Raw genomic sequence first — 26,888 nt, 5'->3', positions numbered from 1 at the left:
AACATAGGATCTATATGACAGACATTCCCACCCAAAATGAGACAGGCTCCTCGAACCGTCGGTAGGCGTTCGACAGACTGTCCTTTAAAAATAAAAATGCAGCCCTGGTCAATGTGGCTCGGTTGTTTGGGTGCCACCCTGTGCACCGGAAGGTTGCTCCGTTCCTGGTCAGGGCACAGTCCTCAGGCACCACTCCTCACAGTCAGAATCCATCTGGGGAGACCAGGACTCGGGAGTCTCACAAGCTTCTGCCTGATTCCCGGCACAGCATCTCTTGGCTGTGTGATAATAGCAACTTGCCAACCTCGGTAAGCCTGAGTGTCCCCATCTGTGAAATGCAGCTAACACTTGACAGGGTGAGTGTGACATTTATATCAAAAGAGCTCAAGCACCAAGCTCATGCCAGGTGCAGCTGTGAACCTTTCCTCCACACACCCCTCAGGAAGGACAGTGCTGTCATGTTGGCCAAAGACACTCTGTGGCCCTCAATCCCCTCTTGTCCTGGGCCTCCCGTCCTCAGACTCCCTGGACCTAGACGTCTGCACGCACAGAGCTTCCTCTGCTCTGCAATGGCTGGGCCGCCCCTTCTCACTCAGGGATTCCAGGGAAATGAGCAGCCCGCTCCCTCTCTGTGGACACTTCCTCTGTCTACAGTGCCAGACACGAAAACTCAGAGCGTGCGGCTGAGTGGAGGGGATCTTCCTTAGCTCGACTTCGGAAGAAAATGCCATCATTGCCACCCAATGAATAAATCTCTGTGGCACCAATAGCTTCCCGTCCCCCTCCCTACACTTCCCTCACTAACCAAAGTGGTCACAGCTCCCCAGGCAAAATCCCACTCCTCCGCTCTTTAATCCCATCAGACCCTGTCCATGCACAAAATGCAAAACCACTGGCTTCCTGCCCAAAGCAGAAGTCCTCAGGCCTCCAAGGAACAGAGAAAGGAGTGTCTGGGCATCGGGGGCGAGAGGGGACGGAAGAGAGAGAGAGGGGGCACAGAAGTAGGAAGGATGGTTAACCAACATTTACTGGGCTCCTATGGTCTGCCAGGCACTGTGCCAGGCCCAGGATATAAGGGTGAGTGAGACAAGACGTAATGCCTTGTCCTTCAAAGGCGGCGACAGGTGAGGAAGGGAGCAGGAAACAGATGGACCGTGGGAGGTTCTCACCTCCTGTGGGGTTAAGCAAACAAAGACCATGGACCCACCCAAGGTGCAGCAGACATCCCAGGAATGGGAAAGCAGGGAGCTCTGGCCCATGGAGAGGGCACTCTGTCTGCTCAGATGGTGGCAGGGTGTGACTGCTTTGCTGTTTGTGACCCAAGCCCAGGAAACTCCAGACAGGGAGCCAGCTGAGATAATTTGACAAGGGATGGGGAGCTCCAACAGGCTTGGAGACAGGAATCTTCTGTCCCTCTCAAGTTGGCGTGGGGTCAGTGAGAGAGCGGGGAGGCGCATCGGACCCCTGGCCAGAGGAGGCTGCAGGTGGTGGAGGGAGAGCAGGGCTCTGGGACGAGGCAGGGCTAGGCTGGGGATCAGCTAGGCACAGAGGCTCGGGGCCCGACCATGCCGCACACCCCGGCTCTGCTACTTATTAATTGGGTGAGCTGGGCCTGTGACTTAGCCTCAGTGTCTGCATTTGAGAACATCACCAATGGTGATTATAGCTTCATTCTCAGAGAACTGCTGGGGGATCAAATGCAGAGATCTAGTCATCCACTCAGCACACTAAGCGGCTGGCCGGTGGGAAGTGCTGTGTGACCTTGAGCTGCTATCATGGGCGCGAGCCCTGTGGGTGCTCTGAGCTTCTTTCTCGGCCATACGGCTTGTTTTCCGGAGTCACGAGCAGGATTAGGTGAGCTCATCTGTGGAAGGAGCCCGAATGCAGTAACGTTTCTGTACTGAGGGTTCCTCTCCTTTCCCCTGTGGATAACCCTAGATTCTCAGAGACGGAAGGAAGCTTTGGAACTGGCTAGGAGGGGAGCATGAGCCCTGGGGCTGGCATCCATCACATTTTAACAGGAGCGTTTGGCTTCATAGAGACCTGCAGGTGGCTCTGCTGGCGGGTTTGGAAGCATCTTGGAGAGCTAGGCACATCCTGGCTTGGACTGGTACCATAAAACCACGGCCTTTGCTTTCCCAGGAACCCACTGGCGTGGAGAAACCAAGGCAGCAAAGCCCTGAAGATGGCTGAAGAGCAACTATTCCAGCTCTTGCTCCCCCAAGAGATGGAACGAGAAACCAGAGTGCACGACACTCACTGGACTGAGCTGCCAGACGAAGGGCATAATCGCTCCCGCTCAGGAACTGCTCCAAGAAAGCCCCCCGGGGTGGGGTGAGCGGGGGAAGGCCGAGCTCCTCATTGGTCAGCTGGATCCCCTTGGCCGCTAGGAAACTCTCTCCCAGAGGGAACCAAGAGTTGTTGGAAGCCAAGACCATCTCTTCCGTGTCCTTAATGAACCGCAGAACACGAAGCTTTGCTTCCTCGCAGGAGCCAGGACCTAGGAGAACAAAGACACTGCAGGTGGGTGTGCCAACCACCACATACGGAGCCCTTGATGCTTTAGAAGTGTGCACCATGTGTGCACACACATGCACACACACATGGATGCCTCAGCTGTTTCCTTCTCGCCAGCTCTTACCACAACCTGGAATGTTTTTTCCATTTTGTCTCCACAATCTCATTCACTCAACACTGATGGAGGCCCTACTATGTGAAAAGATTAGGCATCACTAATGTCTGCTCCACACTAAGCACGTGTACTCAGACGATCTAATTTAATCTGTGCAACAGCAGACATCTATGGGTTGCCTTTGAGGCTTAGCCTGTTTCCAGAACTTGACATTTTAATGGAGAATCCTAGGAGTGGGGTCTCTAGGCCATTTAAAATGCCCAGGTATGCCAGCTCTCATCACACATCCCTGTCACCAAACATTCTACAAACCCACGGCTATTAACACCTAACCTTCAACTAACACCGAATAGTCTAATTTGCCATAATCCAGAAAGGTCTGGTCCAACAATGAATGGAAAGATCTCATTGGACTTGAGCAGCTATAGTATTACCCGTGACATCAGCAATGCTGGCGAGACAGACTCTGATTTGAGAACAACGGCGTAGAAGCTGCCCAGCTGTTGCTTCAAACCCCTGCTGGCGTGTCTTCTGGGTAAAAGGCATTTCAGTTTGACACAGAGTCTGCGTCATTCTACTTGTGCCTCACACAGAGCAGCTTTCTCATGGGCCTACCTGACTGAACTTATAGACCTCAAGCAGCAGCTCTCCTATTAGTCCTTTAGTTAAATCAGCCCTTTAATTAAGGCACTTGGAAGACAGAAGCACTTCCTGAGGTCCAGAGCAGTGTCCTTGTAGGTAACAAGACCATCATATTGGTGTTGGTTGACTAAACCGCACCCCTGACTTGTAAGTGATTATAAAACATTAGCCATAGAGACTAAAAGCCAGGCCGTATTCACTTTAGAGCCCTCATCAGGCCTCAGATAACGCTTTGTAAACAGAAGACATCAAGTTAAAACTTGAGGCATGGATGTAAATGATTATATGAAAATTTAATAGTGAACTATATTAACTTTGCCAACCCCCCTGACTGCACCGATGAGGGGAAATCCCTTCCCTTCTATGAGCCTCAGTGTTATGGACCGAATGTGTGTGTCCCCCCAAAATGTATGTGTTGGGGCCCCAACCCTCAGTCTGATGTTATTTGGAGGTGGGACCTTTGGGAGGTGATCAGGTTTAGATGAGGGCATGCGGGTGGGGCCCTCATGAGGGGATTAGCGTCTTTATAAAAAGATGAAGAGACCAGAGTTCTTTCTCTCTCTGCCAGTGGACACAAGCAAGAAGGTGGCCATCTACCAGCCAGGAAAAGGGTTCCCACCAGGAACCAATCCTGCCACCACCTTGATCTTGGACCTCCACCCTCCAGAACCATGAGAAATAAATGTCTGTTGGGTAAGCCCCACAGTGTATGGTGCTCTGTTATAGCAGCCAGAGCTGACATGCATTTGGTTTCCTCAACCATACATTGGATGGATGTACTTGGCCATATCTAAACTCAGGTCCAGCTCTGACACTCAATACCCTCCTTCAAAAGCACAAATTCAGTTCTTCACATGGTTTAACTCACATGCTGGGACCTTGCCTGGCTCAGTCCGGGTTCCCTCTAGTTCTTGACCAGCTTCATCCACACACCAGCAAGTCCGGAGGTCAAAGTGCGCCAAAGGGGTGCTAAAGTCTGAATAGGGCCCTGGGTATCGCCTGAGCTGGCCATTTAGGATCTGCCAAAAGACATAGGGCTCCAGGAAGACATTCTTTCCAGGCTGGGTCCAGTTCCCTTCCAACACGGCCAGTGGGACGTCTTGGAGAGAAGAGTATCTTGCCAACCCTGGGAAGATGCCTTGCTGGCCAGCCTCATACAGACTTTGAATAAAGAGACTGAAGCTTCTGGAAGCTGCTTCTCTGTAGCTCAGGATCTTCATCAGCAGTTCAGCAGCGGTCAGATCCTGGCCACCGTCTTTCTGAGCCCTCCACCCTTCGTACCACTCGAAGGCCTGCTCCGGGGGCCCATCACATTGCATGCGGCTCCACTGCCCGTTGGTGCTGCACTGTGGGATGTAGACACTGGAGAGAGTGGGCGCCGTGCTAGAATTAGAGACCAGGGTCCGTACCACTTGGAGGAAGGCTTGTTCGGCCTGTAACTGACAGGGTGTGGGGCCTGGGGAGGAACAATGAACGCATGTGTCAGGTTAAGGAGTTTATTGAGCTCAGAAGACCAAGATGGAAACATCTAGTTGTCCAAACTCCCCCTAAAATCTTATTCAGCCATAGATCTCATCACATCTGCACAGAGCGTCCCTATCACTAAATGGGCTCCATTGAATCCAGCTGTTGTCAACGCTACAGACACGTGCCATGGTTCCTTAAGGCCAAGTAAGTCTCCCTATTCATTAAAATGGTTAGTGTTATCAAGACTTTTCTGGACAATTTTTAAATTAACCAGAAAATGTTGCCATTAACACAAGTTAGAGATTTAGCTGTGACTACATTCTTTTTCTCTGTAATGCATGGGTCAGGGCCCCAAAGGAGAATCAGAGTTTGTAGGTTAAGCACCCAACAGACTTACACTGCTTGGGTTGTCCAGGTACACTTCGAGTTCCAGGAATAGCCTGGCCCTCCGCATCTACACAGTAGCACTCAGAGTTGAAGCACTGGACGGGTAAGAAGTGCCCCTGGCTGGTACAAGAAGGCACAAACAGACTGGAGCCTGCAGGCTGGCTGCCAGAGAGGCTCTGCATCCGAGCCCTTTGCTTTTCACACTCTGTGGGGCACCTTGGTCGTCCACCTCTCACCCTCGAGCCAGGCAGTTCTTTGCCCTGGGAGTCCACACACCAGCACACTCCAGCAAAGCACTGGACATCCTCATAGCTTCCTTCTGCCGTGCAGGACGGGACAAAAAGGCTGCCAGGTGTTGGCTCACAGCCCCGGGAACTGAGCACCATTTCCATCACATCACCCAAATCCCTGGCTATGTCTTCTGGCACTGAAACCGCATGTTGCAGGAACAGAAGGAATTCTGGAAGGTCCAGGAGAGAAGCAAGAGATGTCAGGGCATTTTGGTTCTCTTGTAAGTTGATGTCAAAGCCAAAGCTGCCCACAATTGTTTTATTCATAGTACTGCCCTTCTTAATGGCTCTGGGTGTTTCCACGGCAGGATTCGAATCCAGCCCTGCAGAGAGGGGCTTTGATAGATCGACATGTCCTCCTCCACTCTGCAAGCCTGGGAGACCAAGTTGCTGGAAAAACTGACTGAAATTAAAGGTGCTTCTTGTGCCAAGGGCTCCAGACAAGTTAAATTGGCCAACATTTGCCAAAAATTTCCCTCCAAAGAGGTTTTGCTGGAGCTGCTTTGGGTTGGTGGTAAACTGAAGGGCAAGACGAGCTAAGTCTCGGGAGGGAAAAATCCCTCGGATGGCTTCTGTGAGGAGACTCTCTGAGGTGGAAAACTGTTGGTTCCGCCCTTCGACCATGGGGCGGAGAATCCCTGAGTCCACAAAGAGCTCTTTGATCATGGGTGGGCAGGACGTGGCTGATCCGGCTCCTTTCCAAGCCGAAAACATGCTGTGGAGGCTGAAGTCGCCCAAGGGCCCGAAGTGGAGTCTGGACAGGGCCCGTCGCCTCTCGGAGGAACAGGACTGGTCTCCAGCTGCACAGGACGAGCAAAGAGGAAACATAGTTTTAGCATCACACGCAGCCCCGAGACAGCCCCTCTGATCTCTCTGGTAGTAAGATGTCAAAAAACTCAGCCAGGACCCCTACACTTTGTTCCTCTTTTTCCTCTGTGTCATTTTATTTTTAGTTTTTGCCCTGAGCCGGGTCCATGGAGGCCACTTTGGGGAATGAGTTTTCCAGCTGACATGCCTTCCTCTCCTGGCTTTCACCAGCGGGGGGCCCTCCTAAGGAAAGGCTCGTGGACACTGGCCCAGTTTCTGAAACCCAACATCACACAGGCACCAACACATTGGGTTTAATGAGGTCTCCATCCTCCCCCCCCCCCCCCGCCCATTATTCATGTCCACCCAGAGCCTCAGAATATGATCCTATTTGGGAAAGAGGTCTTTGCAGATGTAATTAGTTGAGATGAAGTCATCCTGGATTAGAGCGGGCCCCAAATCCAGTGACTGGTGTCCTGATTAGAAGGCCATGGGATGACATAGACGGACACAGGGCAGAAGCCACATGAGGGCAGAGGCAGGAACTGGAGGGGTACAGGCAGCTATAAGCCAAGGAGGTGCCAGCCACCACCAGAAGCAAGGATGGGGCAAGGAAGGGCCCTTCCCTGGGGCTTTTAGAGAGAGCTCAGCCCTGCTCACACTCTGGTTTCAGACTTCCAGCCTCCGGAACTATGAGCAAATAAATTTCTGTTGCTTTAAGCCACCCAGTTTGTGGTAATTTGTGACACCAGCCCTACAGCTAGAACACCAACAAATCTCTATTTTTTAATGCAGCGTGGCTTCCCAGCACGCTCTTGTTGGAACCCTAATGGACTTGAACACTTCTTTATATGTTCTTTGTTTAGCCGCCTAATTCTTCCCTGTGGGTAGTCTCATCGCAGCACTAGTTTATAGTCTCTTTGAAGATTAAAGGCACACTTGAAATGCTGTTAGTATTTCCTACAATAAATATTTTTCCTATGTTGTAATATATAATATTATCATATGTCATGGGAAATATATTTCCTATAATATAATATAATGATGCCCACTTGGTAAACACACTTAGCACATTCTTCTATGCTTCTTGACCTTTCCTCAAAATTACTAATTAAATAGTGACCAACTCAGTCAACTCCATACAGGTCCAGGTTGTTCTATCTGAATATCCTAGGTTGACCACAATCACGTTTAGAAAAATTATTTTTAATTCCAATTCCATTGTCTCAGTTACATAGGTGAAAGCAAATAAGCTCTACTTTTCTGCATAAAACTGTAACTGTTAGAGATTTGCAACCACCCCAACTTTTTAGAATAATTCTTTTCCCTCAGTTCACATGGATGCCAAAAAAGAAGTCAGCCAATATTCCTCTGCAACCAGGCAACAGAGAAAGAACGGGAACATGTGGTCAGAGAGAGAGAAAGGGACTGGCAACCTCAGGACACTAACGTCCCTCAGCGAGGCGGTGGCTTCCTTTGATGGCTATTAGAGGAAGGTATGGAAGAAAGGAAATTCACTGCTTTCCAAATTAAGAGCCTCCCTTCCATTCGTATGTCGTGTTACCAAGGCAAAAATTCAGATATTGGTCCCATGTGGCGTTTGTTTCCACAGAAATAGGACCGATACACCAGGGAGAGAGAGGGAAAATGTGTGATCTGTGCGTTTGGGAGCACTCTTGGTTTTAATTGGGAAAACGTAGCTTTTCATTTCCACCTGAAAATTGGAGGGCACACTATCCGGTGGGTTTTAATAGAATTAAAATGTAATGGGGAATAGCTTCAAGGCAGAACTCCACGTTTTTTTCTGTATCCTCACACAGAGCAGAGAATACTACCAAACACTATGTCCAACACTCAAAACGTTAAGTTGGAGAAATCAAATAATTTCACAGGACTTGTTGAATGAACATCGATACATACTATGTTGAGGCTATAAAAAGACCTGGTTTCCTTCACGGATTTAAATCTCACCGAATCCACCCAGTTGCACAAGTAGAGAGCCTGAGGGTGCCCCCGGATTCCCTCCTCCAGAATCTTACTAGTGGACTGAACGGAGTCTTACCAGACACCTAGCAGCATTTCAAGCCCACACCCTTCTCCCCAGCCCACTGCTTCTTCCTTAGTATTGGTCCCTGTCCTGGGTTGAATAGTGCCTCCCCAAAAGTCACGCCTTTCCTGGAACCTCAGAATGTGACCTTCTTTGGAAATAGGGTCAGCGTAGATGCAATTAGCTAAGATGAGCTCAGACAGGATAGAGTGGGCTCTTCATGCAATATAATTGGTGCCATTGCAAGAAGAAAAGAGACACAGAGGCAGACACAGAGGGAAGACGTGATGACAGAGGCAAAGTTTGGAGGGATGCTGCCACAAGCCAAGGAATGTCAAAGATTGTCGGCAACCACCACAAGATTGGAAGAGGCCAGGAAGGAATCTCCCTGGCGCCTTCAGAGGCCCTTGGCCCTGCTGACGCCTGGACTTTGGACTTCCAGGCTCCAGCACCGTGGGAATACATTTCCTTTGTCCTAAGCCACTCCCTTTGTGGAAATTGGTTACAGCAGGCCCAGGGAAGTAACGTAGTCCCTTGAGCTCTCTTCAGGAGATTGCTATGACCTTCAATACTCCTTTGAATCTTTCCTCCAAATTGCCCGGGTGATCTTCCTTACACACAAAACCCATCATGGTCCTCTCCAGCTTACATCCCCTCAGCACCTTCACCTGTCCCAGGAAGAAGCCCTCGAGCCTTTGCCGTGATATGAAAGACCTCAGTGTCTTCCCCTGCTTCTTCCCCCTCAGAGCCCCACCCTGCTCATGAGTCAACAGTTTTTCTCTATTCTTCTTGCAGATTCAGTGGCCATTAACAGATCGATGCCTAAGACTTGTGTCCTTATGATTTTGCTTCTCCTACTCTCTAAGCAGAGCACACCTGTCCTTATTTTCCCCCCTCAGGAAACATCTTTATTTTAGAGCACTAATCAAGTGTCGCCTCTTCCGTGAAGCCTTCCTGAATCTCTCCCTTTCATATACTCTGATCCCACTTTGCTCTGTGTTCCACTTCTCTCTTACGCCACGTCTAAACTAACCCTCCTTTCTTTTTCTTTACCTATGAGGCCCCCAATATTCACTGGGCTCCCTGAGGGAGAAACTATGCCAGACACGGGACAAGAAACATGTTAGAAGTTAGTGATGGTAAGTGGGTTTTCATCATGTTGAGCTTGACGGGCCTGTGGGGAATTTGAATGAATGGGTCCTGGCGTGATGGGTTTGGAGAAACACAGTAAAGTGACCTGAGAAGACCCAAACAGGAAGCCCTAGCGGGAGACCCACCACAAGGCAGCGACGCGTCCGGCCTCCGAGTTCCGCGGACCTCCCTGCCCTGGGCATCCACACACCAGCACGGCCCTTCCCTCTGGCACTGCACCGCCTGGTAGGCCCCATCTCGGTGGCAGCTCGGAATGTAGGGGTGACCGAAGTTGGTCGCTGTAAACTGCTCCACCTCACATTTTGTGGGGCCTGGGAGAAATCCACGTGGTAAAGAGGAGACAGTCAACAACACCTGGTGTGCTCACATTGTGCACTCCGCTTGCTAGTGACATTCATTTCCACGCCACCCCCACTCTGCTGGAACAGCCGGGGAGACTGCGGTGACTTCAAACCCCAGTGGTCCCCTCCTGGCAGCAGTGTGCCCATCGGTTATCAGCTTGTTACTCACATCGGAATCTGCCCGAAAGGACTAGCTGAACCGCTAGGAAGCGTCTCTGCAGTATCCGGTACAGGGTGGTCTGCGTGAAGGTGGCAGCGAGGTCCAGGCCAGCGAAAATGGTGTCGTAAATTTCATCGAGCAGCAGCTCCAAACCTGAGCAAAGACAGCGGGCGGGTGAAGGTGCAGCTTCCCTCCGAAAGGAGGTCCTGATCTCCCCACTTAAACTGGGGCAGTCTGGATGGGCCTGGAGAATATTATGCTAAGTGCAATAAGCCAGGCAGAGAAAGACAAACATCGCATGATCTCGCTTATGTGGAATCTAAAGAACTTAATAAACTGATGAACAGAATAGATTCAATGACATGGAAGCATAGTTGAGACTGATGAATGTCGGAGGGATGGAGGAGGGCGGGTGGGTGGAGGGGGAGAGAGTAACCAAAGAATTTATATGCAGATATGCACAACCCAAGGACACAGACAATGGTGGGGAGAGGGACTGGGGAGGGGGATGGGACCGGGTGGAATGGGTCGTTGGGGAGAAAAAGGGACATCTGTAATATTTTAAACAAAAATAAAATTTTAAAAATAATAATAAATAATAATAAAAAATAAACCTTGTTGCCCTAAAAAAAATAATAAAATAAAATAATAAAATAAAATAAAATATACTAGTCAGAAAAAAAAAAAAACTGGTATTAAGAGGACCAGAGCCACCCTGGCAGGTGTAGCACAGTGGTTAGAGCTTCAGCCTGTGAACCAAAGGGTCACAGGTTCAATTCCCGGTGAAGAGCACGCACCTCAGTTGTGGGTTTGCTCCCCGATCCCGGTGGGGGGTTGGAGGCAACCAGCCAATGTGCCTCTCTCACATCGATGTTTCTCTCTCTCTCTGTCTCCCCTTCCCTCCCTCCCTTCCACTCTCAGTGGAAAAAATATCCTTGGGTGAGCATTAACAACAACAGAAAAAGGACCAGAGGCCTTCCCTGGCCTCCCTGTGCATGGGGTCTGCGCCAGCCCTTAATGGTTCCCAAGCCAGGGCTGCTGGGCACGGCTGGCAGGCTGTTGGCAGCAGCGCTGATGAGAAAGACCAGAACCCACCCGGGCCTCCGCGGGCCAAGCTCAGGGCTGCGTCTGCAGAGGGGGCCCCTGTCCCATGCACATCAGAGCACCACAGACCGTTTGCTAGCCGTGCCCCTTGGACACCCAGCAGGTGGCCCAGCTGGGGACCAGGCCCTGCTGCTCCCTCGGCTTTGCAGGGACTGAGGTTGAGGCTCTGGGCCCGGTGAAAGCCACTCCTCCCCTGCGATCGCCCGAAGTGCACTTACCTGTCTCAGCCAGTTCCCGCCCCTGACTGTCGGCACAGTGACAGTACCCGGACACCTCAGGGAACCTTCTCCGGAAGGCGCTGAACGTCACGAATGCATCTGGAAACCTGAAGGAGAGGGAGATGTACCTTCACCACTTTATACAAGGCAACTCATCGCAAGCTGTTCCTATAGAAACAAACAGATGTGGCCTCATCTCACCTGGGGAAAGGGGATGTCTGATTTTTCTCTCAGGCCGTTTGCTCCAGGCTTCCTGCGGTAAATTTGTTTCTCCCCTAACTCGGTTTCACCTGGCCGGAGCGAGGCTAGACCTGTTCGATAAAGCTGTCCTGTGCTAATTAGCTGTTTTCCTCACTCATGACACTTGACCAACTTATCCCCAAGCCTGTGTCTCACAGGATGGAGCAGAAAACAGGCAATGACCACGCCTGAACTGGTTCCCTTACTAGAACATGGCTCCAGAGACAAAAGGCCCGGTTTGCTCTGCAAACATGTGGTTCAACTCCAATGATCTCATTTGGGAGATCAAACAACTTCAGAGCCCTTTACAAGCTGTCAAGAGCTTGGAGAGGAGCCAGATTCCCCCATAGGAAGTTCTTGAGAAGGACATTTCCCAGTCTCACAGTTTGAGAAAACACAAAATCAATATGACATCACTCATGAGGGCCAGAGAACTCTTTCCAAACACTGAGGGAAAGTACACCTGACTCCCGTCCGACCTGGCGACTGCTATCGAGCTAACTGGCTGGGGCCCTATCCTGGAGGTAAACTGAAACCAGTGATACAGAGCCATGCTAAGCAGCCCTTCCCACATGCAATGGTTTAGCAACCGGAAGGAGTTCCGCCGCTCTATACGACATTGAGAGGTTTGCTCATGTGTCCTATGTGGCTGGTCCATGGGACCCAAGCCTAATGTGTTCCTACGTATGTCTGGACGTTTATTGTCAGACCATAAGTTAGCAGAAGCAGCGGCTCTCTGCACAGAGGTCTGTTGCTGTGGAATTTAGTCTAGAAATCTATGGAAGCAACATTTGTGTCTGATGATAGGAAAATTAAGAAGCAAATTATAGTAAATCCCCTAAATGGATGTGTGCATAACATTGTGTAAAAAGGGTGGGATGCAGAATGACCCGTACACATGTGTGATCACTGTGTAAATGAACCAGTACTGGGAGGTGATATGTTGTGCAAAATCTGCTCGGAGCCTGAACATGTGGTGCAGGTAATAGCCATCAATTTGAATGAAAATTAATATGGGAAAAAAGCTTAGGAAAGCAGCACAGAACTATGGATTTTTCCCACGTCGTTGGTGTATCACCGTGTCTGTGAGTTACATACAAAAGGCTGTTCTAGTTAGTGAGTTATGCTGAATAGAAACCAGAAGCTCACTTTGCCCAGTTGCCACTGATCAGAGGCATAGAATAAAAGCTCATTCATGGGAACCTGGGATAATTCATTCTAAAAAGTGCTTTTAGTAGTAGTATTAAGAAGGACTTCCACTTATTCAGCCACTACTTTGTAAAGGACAATCCACAAAGTGTTTAACATACAATGACTTGTTTCCTTCACTGAACACTCCGGAAAGGCAGGTGGCCTTCTTTGATCCCCACCTCAGAGGTTAAAGGTAAGGTATGTCGGCCACCATCTCGGAATACTGGGGGCTGGAGCTAGGGTTGCGATCCTGATCTTGGGCTCCACGTGATACCTTCCTCTGCCGGGGGTGCTGCTCAAGGTGTGTTTGGCCATAGCTGGTCCCTGCCCCATGTCCAGAAAGGCACGTGACTGGGTTCTGTTCTCACGCCCTACTCTGTGTCCCGACACCTCACTTTTCCTGGACCTGACAGAGGCAGACATACATGCTGATAAATGCATTGATGGCTCGCCTCGCTGGCCCGAGGTTCTGAAACCCGTTTCAGCACAAGGCACGGGAAATTTAAACCACTCTAGTCCCATGTCCTGCTGATTCAACCCAAAGGCCCATCTCCACATCCTGTCCCAGGGCCAGTGCCACCAGCAGGGTCTTTGAGCTGCCTTCATCCCAGTGCCTTCGGGTCAGAGTCCTGCTCTCTGGGTTTCTGGTCTAGTAACCTGCCCTGCACCTGGCCCTCCCTGTGCTTTCTGCACGGACCTCACCCTCAGCATCCCCCTTCTTGCACGTGGGAGGTCACCATGGCTTCGGCTGGAAGGAGGGTCTTCCCATCCTCCCAAGGCCTCCTTAAGGCCAGCTGCTGCCACCTGGACTCTTTAGGGCCGGCCTCCACTCCCCTCTGGGGCAGACACCCTGCACTGCCATCTTTAATCCCTCCTTGCCAATTCTGTGTGTAAATAGCTAAGGATCTGGAGCCGGACACATCAGAATTCCAGCCCTGGCTTAATCACATATGATTATCGCTATTAATTACGACTAATAAAAATAACAGGTGGCATGGACTGAGTGAGCTGACACTACAGCAAGCACTCTCTGTACTTTATCTCATTTAGTTTGCAAGCGCCACTTCATAGATGAGGAAATTGGGATTCAGAGTAAAGAACCGATCGGTTCAAGATCACCCAGCCAAGACCAGGGCCCACGCATCCTAGTCCACTCCCAGTGCTCTTTCAACAAGAGCCGCTGGTTGGAGGGAGAGGCTACCACTTAGGTAGAGCAGGGTTCTTAGGGGGCCCTGCCTGCTCTGGAGTCACCAGTAAGGTCAAGCTCTGACCCTCCCCGACTTCCTTTTTCTGAAATCCAATTCCATACGATCTGATTCTGAAACAGTATCACCATCTATGAATTGGGGACTCCTCCCCCAGCGTCATAGTTGTCACTAAGCTCGTTTATTGGCTGCACCTGCTATTGTCATTGGTGCTTTAATGTCACCCAGGGCGTGAGGGCCTCTGCCATGCTTTTGGTCTCCTTCTCCTTAGGTTCCCCACCCTTCTCTGCCACCCCAAGAAAAACCACGCTCACCCTAGACTCTCCCTCCCCCTCCTCCTCCCCCCCTTCCTCTCTAGTCCTATAGATTTTACCTAGTAAATATTCCTCCCAACTCGCTCCATCTGCCCACCCTCCTCTCCATCACCTAATCTAGCACAAGTCGTCGCATCCCACCTGGACCAGTCCAGGAGCCGCCAAATTCACAGAGTCGCCTCCCAGCACTCACTCTGCTTTTCTCCGATCCCAGTCCATTCTCTTCTAAATCTAAGTACAATGGTTTTTAAGATATTCCCAACCCCCACCCCTGGCTTAAAATTCTTGGTGCGATATTGAGGAGGAACATACTTATACTAAAAAAAGTACTCCTTGCTTATCTGAATTCAAATATAACTGGCCATCCTGTGTTTTCTTGATCTGGAAACCCTAGGTGCTAAGTCTAGACTTTCCACGTGGCCTCCATGGCTCCTTCCACTGTGCCCGGTGGAGTCGCTGGGCCTGGCACTGCCCAGGTCTGCTTATCAGAAAATTCCTGAATATGATTGGGCTTCCAGTAACCAACAACCTGACCCTTCCCATGACCTTCCTAAATCAAAACTCGCTCTGAGACATGCTTGCTTACAAAAAAGAAAGGATCCCATTTCAGGCATAACTTTTTTTGTCTGTCTTAAACAATGGACGCTTAGTCCTGAACTTTTGCATTTAACTAGACTGCCCTCTTGTGGAAGGAGCTGTGAACTGTGCCTCCAACTGGCACCCGCAAAGTTTTTTGATGCATGGATTCTAAGCCTAAATTGTAGGCCTACTGTGTGCAAGGCTCTGTGCTATGCACTGTACGGGAAATAGATATATTGAGGTTGTGTGGGATAGTAAAAGAAGCAGGTGCCCTAGTACTGGCTAAGTGTGCCTCTCAGGGTGAATCCTTGACCTCCGGTGTTTCAGAGTCCTCATTTGTACACTAGAGACCATCATTATCCATCCTATCATTTTTGTAAGTATTAAAATAGCTAAAGGATATCAGTTCCATTTATGCAGCAAGCACTCACTTGAACTTAAATTGAGCACGCACTGGTTTGCATCAATGAGCATCAGTAAATCAGACTATCTGGAGATTCTCATATGCTCACAGGCAGGCCACTCCCTGGGCCTGGGCTGGGCTGGGCTGGGCTGGGGGAAATCTAATCTACATTTGCCAAAGCCGGATTATGCATAATAATTCCCTACAGGTGCATAATAATTTACAACTTTCACAGTGGTTTCATGGACGAGGTTCATCAGATCTTCACCATGCCCTAATAAGCAGGGAGTTGTCTCCATTTCACAGGTGGGGAGACTGAGGCTCAGAAAAGGCAAGTGACTAGGTCACTTTGCCAAGCAGTGTCACAGACCAAATGAGAGTCACAACGGCAAATGCTATGGGCCAGGCAGGTAATGCAGACGGACTGAGCAGGCAGGACGAAGACAGCGACAGGACATGGAGGGACCCAGAGCACAGGAGGGTGTGCGCTCTGTCTGTCCAAAGCCAGTTTCTGGGCGCCGTGGGAGAACGCATGCAGCCGCCACCTTGTTTCTCAGAATCAGGAATTCATGGTTTTGCACGTTAGATTGAACAGATGAAATTGCTGATGTTCAACTACTTTTACCTTCACGAACACAAATTTCAGAGTTCAGCCTAAAATTCCCTGGTGTTTCAAGTACCTGCAGCTCAAACAAGCCCAGTCTATGGAACAGTTCCTGTCACAGGCTGCATGTCTGTGGCCCCTGCTGGCTCAGCCTTGAGGACCCCTCTCTCACACAGGGAAGGAAACTGGTTATTTGGAAGCCAGCCACACAAAGGCTCAGGTTCCCCAAGGGAATTCCTATCAATCAGTATTCTCAGCCTAATATTTTTAGTTATTTTTACCGCAGTCCCCCTCATCCATGGGCGATACATTCCAAGAGCCACGTAGATGCCTGAAACCACAGAGTGGAAAGCCCTCTACTATACACTGTTTTTCCTACACATACATGCCTATGATAAAGCTTAATTTAAAAATTAGCCACAGTAAGAGATTAACACTAGCTAATAATAATACAGAACAATGATAGCGATATACTGCAATCAGAGCTATGTGCACGCGGTCTCTCTCTCAGTATCTAATTGCACAGGGCTCTCCTCACTTCAGGGAAGCACTTTACAGCTTCTCTGCGCTGGGTCTGAATCGCCAGCATCAATCTTGTGCTTCAGGATCATAAATAAATAAAATCAGGGTGACTTGAGCACAAGCCGCTGCGACACCAGGACAGCATCGAACGTATCGATCTGATAACCAAGACGGCTCCTAAGCGACCAACGGGCAGAGCAGGGACAGAGTGTAGATGCTGGACGAAGGGCTGAGTCAGGTCCCGAGCGGGACTCTGGAGATTTCATCACCCACAACACTGCGCAACTTAAATCCTAAGAATTGTTTATCTCTGGAATTTTGATTTCATATTTTGGGACTGTGGTAGATCTCAGGTAACTGAAACCGCAGAAAGTAAAACTGGGGAAAGGAGGGACAGCTGTACTGGGACGCTTCCATTGTCCCTGCGCCGTGCGGGCCCTTCACGGGGATAAGCAGCCATCTGAGGAGCCGGGCTATCTCACTACCTGGGCCAAGACTCCGTGCATCTCCCTTTTGATATTTGTTGTTTAAATCTTTAAACTTATTTCTAAGGGTACGCATACTCCCAATTTTTTAAAAAGCATAAATAGGATCATGCCCATGCTTTTCATAGTGCTGTCTTTTTCCTTTCCTGCTAATTCCCTGCTCCACGTAGCTCTGGGCCTCACGGTGCCCTGACCCCCACCCAGCATGTGCGGATCCACATCACTCTCTGTGCTCTCCCGTGCCCTGCGCACAATCCTCTGTGTAGACACAGCATAATCACACTCACAGAGAGGCACAAAAAAGGGCTCGTTCGCTTGTTTGTTTTCTAAATTAAATCATGCCCTATTAGCTGCCCCTTGTATCTTGTATCATGTCATCCCTCCATGCTGCAGGACCCTCTCCCTGTCAGCCGGGGCTTTACTGCCATGTGGATATTTATGGTGGATACCTGGCGGGGGGGGGGGGGGTTGCTCAGTCACTTTGTTCCCAGTTTTCTGCTGCAGTGAAACCAATGCAGTAGACATCCTAGTGCACATGTCAGCATGTTCCGGTGTTTCTATTTTCCCGGGCTGGCTGGCCCAAGGGTTCGTGCATTTTTAATTCTCAAAGCTGCTGCCCCAGTGCTTTGTTTAAAATGCTGTCTCCCTTTGGATGTCCTTCAGCAGCTTATGAGAGCCTGGCCTCTCTCATTTCCCACCAGGCCGCCCGAGGATGACACCTCGCAGCCCCCAGCCCCCAGGTGAGCGCCAGCAGGGCCCTAGGCCGGCCCCCTTACCTGTTGTAGTTGTGGACAAGGTCGAAAACCATCATGTCAGTGGTGTTGACAAACTTGCACTGGACAGGCAGAAACCTGCCGTCCGGAGAACACTGGGGTGGCGACTTGTCCCCCACCCCGTGGAGAAGGCGGCGGTTTCTTATCTCACAGCTCTCTGGACCTAAACATGTCCAAGAAAAAACGGTCACTTCTATGTGCGAAAAGGTGCATACGCGTCTGCGGTCTACAGGCACATACCCATTTTACACACGTGATAGCTAGAGACCCGAGCAGGGACTAAGGTCACCAACACCCTGCTAAGCTCCTAAGGGCCAGCCAGCACACACTGATCACCCACATATGGAAATATTAAAGTAATAAATCTTCCGTGAATACTTTCATCTCTGCGCTGAGGGCCAGGATCCCTGCCTCTTGGTCACAGTGGGGACAGCCAGCCGCACACCCTCCTTAGGGCTCTGGTGCTCAGTGATACTTACATCTCGTGGGCCTGCCCAGCTGGCGGGTCCCGTACACCTCCATCCCCTCCGTGTCCACACACCAGCACTGCTCCCGCCGCAGGTCACACTGCACGGGCATGTACTCCCCCGAGTCTTGACACTGAGGGAGGTAGGAGGTGGCCGTGCTGTTGAGGTAGCTGCTCAGCAGGATTTGCTGCTTGTGCAGTTGGCAGAAAGACAGACCTGCGGGCACAAGGAGCAGTGACGGGTCTCAGCCCAGGAGAGCTCGTGCCACCTCCCTAGAGGGGGAAGGTGGCCCTTCCCGCAGCTGAGAGGTTACCACCTGGCCATGGAAGCTCAGTGTCCCAACTGTCCACCTTTATCCCAGAACTCCTTCCAGCATCCTGTGGCCCGAGTTGGGGAAAGGCAGGCTTCATCCCGCCCCATCAGTCTCCCGGACCCCCCACCAGCCTGGAGCTGCGGAGGCGGGTGCGAATGGAGTACAGGCCTGGCTGTTAACAGAGCTTGTCTGCGTCCGAATTCCCCCACCTGCTTGCTGTGCAATCTTGGGGAATTCGCTTCGCCACTCTGTGCCTCCGTCTCCTCATCTGTAGACTTGAAAATACAACTGCCTTCTTCAGCTACAGGAGTGACGCTGACAATCACTGCCCCTGCTGAATACACACTGTGTGCCTGGTGCTTCACGTGTGTGTGCTAAACCCTCACGCACCCCGTGAGGCCCATCCCATGTTCCTGTTACAGACAAGGAGCCAGAGCTCAGTGAGGACGTGTGACGGGCCAGCGTCATTCAGCCGGAGGCTGGGAGCCGGCCTGCTCCCTCCGACAGTCATGCTGGCCTGAAAAGCCAGAGCCCAGACCAGAGCTTTTCTCCATCAAGGGATCGCTTGGTTCCAGGCTCAGTTTCACCATTTAAAGGTGACCAGCTTAAGTTGGTCTTTGTCTTAGGCTTAATATGACATGCTCCAGACAGGGACTGTTTCTTTGACTATTCATCATCGTCATTATTTTAGCAGGAAAGTTTCCACCTGAGTCTCCAATCTCAGAAACACTTCAGGTGAGAACACACTTGGTGAGCTCACTGCTGTTCTCTGGTTCAGAGCCTTGAATATCTGCGCACATGGTGTCCTCAGCACCAGGCCCCGACCCTGGCACATGGGGGATCAGTAGCTATTTGCTGAAGAAGTGCCTTGATTGTCCCATTTGATTTTCACGGGAGTCCTGCAGGACATGGCCTCGCATGCAGGACTGTGAGCCTAAGGCAAAGAGGGAGAGCTAGCAGCCCAGAGGGACGCTGGCCTGGTAACGTGCCAAGCCCGGCGCTCTCTCCCAGATGTGCATGGCTCTATCGAGGTTCCCCATTGCCATGGGACACCTCTGTCACCCCCTTTCATACTTACATGCCACAGGCCGCCCAGGCTGCCTGCTGCCAGGCACCTCCCTGCCGTCGGCAGACACACACCAGCAAGAGCTGCCATCCTTCAGGCACTGGATAGTCCTGAGGCGGGGAGACACCCATGCAGACACGGTGATGGGCTCTGGAAGCCACAGTGCAGGTCATCTTCCCTCTGCCCTTCCCATCCTCCAAGTTGTAATGGGTGTAAATTAGGGAGAGGTTGGAGTGGAGGGCGGGTGACTGGGGGAAGGAAGTGCACCTCTCCTGCCTCTCACTAGCCCTGCAGCCTCAGTCACTCGCTCTCCAGCCCCATCTGCAAGCTCTGTAGCAAATGCCCATCCTAGTGTGTGAGCTTCAGCCACAAGGAGGCTGCAGAGGGTGAAGGCGAGGCCCTCCTCATGTGGACCAGGGGCGGGGACACCACCTGGGGGATCAGAGACCAGGGCCACGGTTGCAATGACACGGGGAAGCGGTGCCTGGGTTTCCCGGGGCAATGATGACTGCACTGAGGCGGCGGATGACCAGGTGTTATAAAAGGTGTTCCAGGTAAAGAGGCGAGGGTGGGACTGAAACTACAAGTGGCTGGAACAAGGGAAAAGCCGATGAGTCAGGCCAGCGGAGGTCAGTCACCCTGACTCCTCCACGCCCCCGGAATCCCCAGGGATCCAGGCAGGGCCTGGACTAGGGGTTCCACCTGCACCCTGGGGAGCATGGAAGAGGGCTGTTAGGCACATTAGGGCGCATATAAAATAAGAGGGAGTCCCCCAAGTTCCAGGTGACTGGAAGAGCAGGGGAGTTTAATTGTATTACAGACAAAGGACTCCCGTGGGGGAGCTGTTTAGATTGTCACTCCACCCTACAGGGAGAGAGTCCGGGACCCACGTTCATCAGAGGAGAGCTCCCCGGGGACACAGCAGCGTGTAGCCCAGCCCTGGACCCCGCTGCCATCGACCTGAAGTCCACCCAGCTTCCACTGCCTCCACCTCTGGCTTCTCAAGAGGAAAAGAGGAGGGGAGGCACCAAAGCATAAGCCGCTCCTTCCTCTGCACCTTTTGTTAAAGAATCACAGTAAAAGTTTTGGCAGAAAAAGAAGGGACGTCCTTGGTCCTGGCTGGGGTGAAGCATGGATCGGGGCTCTCTGGGTCAGGCTCCCCAGTGTTGATCAGCCTGGGGGACGGAGAGGCGGGTGCCCCCTAACCACAGGGGCCACCTCTCAGCACGCGGAGGGGAGGGAAGGGCATAGCGGGGCCAGCCAGGTGGTTTTTAAGGCCCCAGCGGCCTGGGGGCGCACCCGGCAGACGGGAGCCTTACTGGAAGCGGCCGTCCTCGGCGCACTGGGCCACGTAGTCCGCTCGCCGCTGAAGGGCCCTTTCCCGCTGCAGCTCGCAGGGGCGCAGGGGCTGCGCGTCCACCTGGTACTCTAGGAAGGGGAGCGACGCGTGAGAGAAGAGCGTGGCCTCACGCCCGGACAAGGATGGGGCCCCTCAAGCGCAGGTGCTCTTCTGGGTCTTATTTCCAGCAGCAAGACCAGCCGTTAGGCTCCAACTTACAATTGTGCAACTATCCACACTTTTCCCAGTATGACATTAGCCCCTTTAATTCTCAACACACACCTGAGTGGGGGCAGAGGGGCCCATATCCCCATGTGACCCTAAGATGGGACAGCGGAAGTAACCTGCTCAGGGTCACACGGCTGGCAAGAGGATTCAGCACAAACCCGCGGCTGCGTGTTCCCCCAGGCAGCGCTGGGGGGGACGGAACACCGTAAGCGGGGTGTTCTCCAGTCTGTCCAGCCCTCCGTGCACAGAGCACCTTCCTGGCACAGAGCAGAAATGCAAAGTAACTGATGGGTCTCACGTGTCTAATTTTCACTGAGAACATGTGCACCGCGCCAGGGCTTACTCGGAAATCGCAAGCACATCAGAGGGTAAGTGCCATTGGCTTCCTTTCCCAGTGAGGGAACGGAAGCTTAGACTTATCCAAAGTCACACAGCAGGTGGCTGAGCTGTGGCCAGAACACAGGCCTATTTCACCCACACTGGATTTTTTTACTCCCTACTGACTATTCACATGCCTCTTATGGATGACGCGGGCCTTGAGAGAGCTAAGAAAATAAAAAAAACAATGTTGATGTCAATAATTTGCTAACAGCGTGGGGTGCGGGGAGTTAGAATTAAATTAGGGAGATCCAGTTTCCCGTATCCTGTCCACCAATTGCCAGCTCTGTGACCTCAGGCAAGTGAGTCTATCTCTCAGAACCTCTGTCTCTTCACCTGGAAAGAGCAAATAACCGATCTGGGGACACTGTAGGGATTAAATGTGATCGCAGAGGTTTAAAGGGCCTGGGGCAGAGCCTGGCTGGCTTTGGAGCTCTGCCCTGAGAGCTCCCTCCTCCACCTGCTCCAGGGCCCTGGGCTGGGGACTCACCGAAGATGTTGGCTGACACCAGGCAGGGTGAGCCCAGCAGACTGAGGGCCCACAGGACCAGCGCCATTCTTCTGGGCCCTTCAGGGAAGAAGGGGTAGAAGTGCTCGTGCCCCAGGGCTCTGGCTGGGGAGGTTTAATGGATCTGCTGTGCCGACCCCCCACCCCCTACCCCCACCCACGGGTACTCAGGGAAGCAGCACCGCCCTGTTCTCTCTGCTGGTCACAAGGGCTCCTCCACTGCATCTGCTCCCTGAGGACACTCGTGTGGCCAGTGGGGGGTGAAAGTCTTGCTGAGGATATGAGGGAGCAGAATTGGGTTGGGTGGCTTCAAAATTTGTCTTTACACAGGAAAGCTCTGTGGGCGACAGGCTCAGGCCCCCAGGAGGAAAAGCAATCCCTCCCTCCCTCCCTCTTTTCTCTCTCCTTCCATCTTTCCTTCTACCAATATTTTTTTAGAGCCCAGCAGTAGCAGACGCTGCGCTAGGCAATGGGGGTGGGCAGAGAACAATGTGGGGAGCCAAACACACACATTCACGTTCACACTTATCCTCCTGCCCCCTCTGTCCAGGAATTCGGACGTCACCAACCTATGGAGAGCAGGGCCTGTGTCTTCTGCACGAAGCCTGCACGTCAGCCCATTTTCTCTCAGTAGAGCCAGCTTCCTGCCTGCGCTCCTGTCCCCGCGTGACCTGACAAGATCGCCTTGTCCCCCTGAGCCCTGGCCTCCTTCTCAAGAAAAGAGAAATAGCCCAGCCGGACGTGGCTCAGGGGTTGAGCATCAACCTAGGATCCAGGCGATTGGGGTTCGATTCCCGGTCAGGGCACATGCCCGGGTTGCGGGCTCGATCAATGACTCTCTCATCATTGATGTTTCTATCTCTCTCTCCCTCTCCTTTCCTCTCTCTGAAATCAATAAAGATATATTAAAAAAAAAAAAGAGAGAGAAATAAAAGGAGAAATATAATGTGTACCTACTTGCTAGGGAGGCCGTAAGGGAATAAATGAGGCATTGACGAGTATGTGCCCAAGAAATGCTAGTTGTTACTATTGAGTGTCTCACTTGCAAATGACATTGTGCCAGGGAACCACAGGAACACAGAACCCAGCAGTGAGGGGCGAGTGACAGGTTCGGACAGGCGGGGGGGGGGGGCACAAGCAAAGAGGACCTCACCAAGAATGTGGCACTTGAGTGGAGATGAAAGGCAAGCAAAAATCTGGAGGGACATGTTCAAGGGAAAGGGAAAGGGGAAGGGTGGGGACAGGCTGGGAAGTAGAGCATGCTCTGCCCTGGGGACAAAAATGAAGGAAACAGAACTGCAGAACGGTGGATTGTACTATGTAATAGGGTTGCGATGGATATTGCAAGAGTTAATATCAGTAAAGTGCTCAAAACAGTACTTGTATGTAAGTACTCAGTGTTGGTTACTATCTCATTTTTGTGTTTGTGACATAAACTACAGAAAGTAAAGCTCAACAGTTATTTTAACTGATGGTGTGGGATTAAAAATAGGTGAGAAACCCTGCTCTGAGCATCCTTCCTGAGGAATCACATCAGCCCACAGCTCCAACAGCTCCAGGTCCAGCTCCAGCTCCAGCAGCAGCTCTAGCTCTAGGTCCGGGTGCAGGTCCAGCTCCAGCACCAGCCCCAGCTCCAGAACCAGCTCCAGCTCCAGCCAGATCTCTCTGTCAAGCATCTGGTCCACTCTGCCTGGGGGGCTCCATAGACATTTCAAATTCCACACGTCCCAAATGGAGCATCCCAACACTTCTAACACTGCTCCTTAACATGCCATTACTGTCTAATAGCAAACCTGAGTGCCATCCTAAACCCCTGCCCTCTTACCTCCAAACCCTACCATCCCTTGGGCCCGGCCCCTCCTCTGCACCCTCACTGCCCCTGCCTCCTTCGGGCCCCGCAGCTCCAGACTAGCTGACCAGCACAGCCTCCTTCCTGGCCTCCCTACTCCCACTCTGGCCCTCACCAGGCTGCTTCTCAGTTGTAGGGCTGTGGGATGGAGACACACTCCTTGGGTGTCAGGAGGAAGCATGGGCAGGTCTCAGCACGCACTTAGTAGGCATAACTGTGAATGAGACTTAGATGTAGATGATTTGATGTGTTGGCATTTGCTGGTAAAGGTAACACAAGAGGAAGAGATCCCCCCAACCCGGCCCCCTGCCACCCCCACTATATGGGCCAAGTTACAGCCCATGCTGTGGGGAGCCAGCGGCTGTCTTCACTGTAAGAATGTAAATCACAGCCTAATGTAACCAGCCCACCCCAAAGCACACACGCAGAGCCTGCAGGGTCAGCCTGTGCAGAGTCATCCTCGCTGGCCTGGGCCCCGGGAAGCAACAGAGGTATCAGCGCCTCCTGCCCCGGGCCAGGGGTCTCCGCTCCACTGGGTTTGGTGCTCTGGGGACACTGGAATTCACATCTCTGGGATGAAGAGTGCTGTGAGGTCAAGGAACGCAGCCCGTGAGCTGACTCCGGTTCAGACCCCCTGGAGAAGGCGGCGCTCAGCCGGCTGTGACAGTGAGCGCGCAGTGGACCAGAGCTGCCCGGGCGGAGAGCACCCAGGAGAGGTGCTTCTCTGCGCCCAAGCAACAGAGCAGTGAGCTGAGAACCACGCCAGGGCACGGCCTCTGCACCCCGAAACCTTTCTCATCGTGACTCAGCTCCTGTCACCACTCTCATGGCCACTGAGCTGGGAGGACACGCAAGCTCCCACAGTAACTCCAGGTGGCCGTGCCCTGGCCTGGTCTTCACCAGCCTGCTCCTGCTCAGGCCTCTGTCACCAGCCCTGCCACCTCTCCACTCTCCTTGGCCCCAAGCACAATCACATAACCTTCCCTCTCATCCCCTTCCTCTCTGAGACGAGCGTGCTGTGTATGTATAATGAGCACTTACTGGAGACTTGTGGGTGAGAGAGTGGAATACAAGGAGGAAATGCTTCAAAATATCAGCCGTCACCTACCAGGAACTCACTTACCAAGCCAGCTCTCCCCTAACCCAGCCGTACTGGTGCTGGCCGGCCTCTCCCCATCTCCACCCCCAGGAACTCAAAGCCGCAGCCCTCCTTCCCCTGGGTCGCCAGGACTTCTGCTTCCAGAAAGATGGAACAGATATACTTTATTTTTTTATAAATTGTTTTAAAATCTTTATTGATTTCAGAGAAAGAAAGGGAGAGGGAGAGATAGAAACATCAATGATGAGTCATTCATCGGCTGCCTCCTGCACAGCCCCTGCTCGGGATCGAGCTGCGGGCATGCGCCCTGACCGGGAATCAAACAGCGATCTCCTGGATCTTAGGTCGATGCTCAACCGCTGAGCCCTGCAGCTGGGCAGAACCGATGTATTTTCCCTGTTCCTCCTGCTAAACACAGCTAAAAACCCTGCATAATGCAGATAAAGCAAAAAGAAGACACTGAACAGTGGGTGAGGGAAGACAGCTGGGTAGCAACCTCAGGACCAGAGGAACACTGTGGTAGAAAGTTCCCTGGAGTTAATTTTGCCTCATATATCTCAGACTAGGTGTTGGAGAAACAGCAATCTAGAAAATTGCAAAAAGTTCAGAAACCCCCCTTTCCCTAAAAAGCCTCTGGAGCCACAAGTGCAGGAAAGGGGCAGCTAACACCACAGGGCACCGTGGCACCACTCCCCCCCTTGCTAGCAGAGGCCAACAGGACAATGGGATTCCACCCTTGGCAAGCTAGGGAGGCTCCTCCCAGCTCCGTGCCAGGCGCTGACAGGCCATGTGAGCAGAGGAGCGGGGACTCACACTGGCTGGGCAGTAGAGCCCCTCCGGCTGTGGAGTCAGTGGAGACAAAGTGGGGAGCCTGAATTCCTCCCCACCCAGTGGTGACAATAAGGTGGTGCTCTCCCCTTCCAAAGGAGTGGTCTCAGTGGGGCCTGGAGAGGCGGGACTGTCATCACTGCCCAGAAGCAGCAAAGCCATCTCCCGGTGGTTGCTGAAGGTAACTGGGGAGCCAAACATCCTACCCCCACCAGCAGGAACAGGGGTACACCCCTGCAAGGTGTCAGGAGAGGCAGAGCCAGGACCTGAATTTCTGTTCCCACTGCAGTCAGTGAAGAGGTGTCCCTCTCCCCGGGTGGTGTCCCTCTCCCCGCACCACAGTAATGTCAGTTCTACACAATGGAGAGATTGGGATCTAGAATTTCTTAACACAATACCCAAGTGTCCAGGTTTTGACCAAAAATGGCTCATCATACCAAGAACCAGGAAAATGTCAACTTGAAGCATCAGCTAAATTAGAGACAGCAGGTAACACGCACAACGCCTGGCCCAGAGCAGGCTCGGTCCGTTACCCCTATAAGTTTAGAAGTGACCGTGTTGCTGAATCAGAATGAACACAGTTCAACTTTCAGCAGTAACACTTCTGCGAAACGAGTTTTATGAGAAACAGTGGACTACCAGCGGGACTGAGTAGTGGGAAGCCACCATCCATTTAGAGGACCCGGGACATCTAGGGATGAAAGGGAAATGGGGGGAGACCGTGGGTTTCAAGTGGGAGATGAGGGGGTAGATCGCAGGTGTTAAGCGGCTCTTAGGGTGACGCCGGCCGGAGATCCAAGTGACTGCAAAGAAATGGGCCCCATATGAACGTGTGGAATATGAACATCTGAGAGGAAGTCAGTCAATGGAAATGAGTGTTAGGAAGGGGAGCTTTACCTGAAATGATGAGACTAACCAAGTTCCCTAAAGGAAAGAGGCACTACCCTAAGTTTGAAAATAACTCAGTAGAACCACACCCCAGTATGAGGAAGGACAATTATATTCATCAGTAACACTCTAAGAATGGCTGATCCGCATCAATACCCATGCTATTCTATCTGGGTAGCAGGGAAGCTACCTTTTCGAGAAACACCTTCTTCCAGTTTATTGTTTATATTTAAATATATATATACTGTGGTTTTTAAAGTGAGACTAAGTAGAAAGAAAATCAGCTCCTCTGAAACCCCTCACAAGGGACTTACATTCACATAAGGCAGGCTCAGCCCACTAGCTGCTAAAAGGCCTCTATC

General features: G+C 51.8%; 1 protein-coding gene across 1 annotated transcript in view; it reads right to left on the bottom strand.

Moving 5' to 3' along the window:
• TG (thyroglobulin) overlaps positions 1 to 21,911 on the bottom strand; it is a gene marked incomplete at its 5' end in the record, with an annotated part of 199,630 nt that extends 177,719 nt beyond the window's left edge. The window contains 10 exons of the mRNA XM_081116502.1: positions 2,261 to 2,500; positions 4,143 to 4,730; positions 5,139 to 6,218; positions 9,935 to 10,078; positions 11,248 to 11,354; positions 17,567 to 17,726; positions 18,043 to 18,246; positions 19,422 to 19,519; positions 20,729 to 20,837; positions 21,845 to 21,911. Coding sequence (XP_080972628.1) covers positions 2,261 to 2,500; positions 4,143 to 4,730; positions 5,139 to 6,218; positions 9,935 to 10,078; positions 11,248 to 11,354; positions 17,567 to 17,726; positions 18,043 to 18,246; positions 19,422 to 19,519; positions 20,729 to 20,837; positions 21,845 to 21,911 — 2,797 coding nt within the window. The remainder of the gene's footprint in view (positions 1 to 2,260; positions 2,501 to 4,142; positions 4,731 to 5,138; positions 6,219 to 9,934; positions 10,079 to 11,247; positions 11,355 to 17,566; positions 17,727 to 18,042; positions 18,247 to 19,421; positions 19,520 to 20,728; positions 20,838 to 21,844) is intronic.
• Between the last annotated feature and the right edge of the window lie 4,977 nt (positions 21,912 to 26,888).

This window comes from Miniopterus schreibersii (assembly GCF_964146895.1).
Source record: "Miniopterus schreibersii genome assembly, chromosome: 17".
In the NCBI taxonomy this organism is placed as follows: Eukaryota; Metazoa; Chordata; class Mammalia; order Chiroptera; family Miniopteridae; genus Miniopterus; species Miniopterus schreibersii.
Note: the sequence above shows the minus strand (reverse complement) of the source record. Positions and strands in the feature narration are given on the sequence as shown.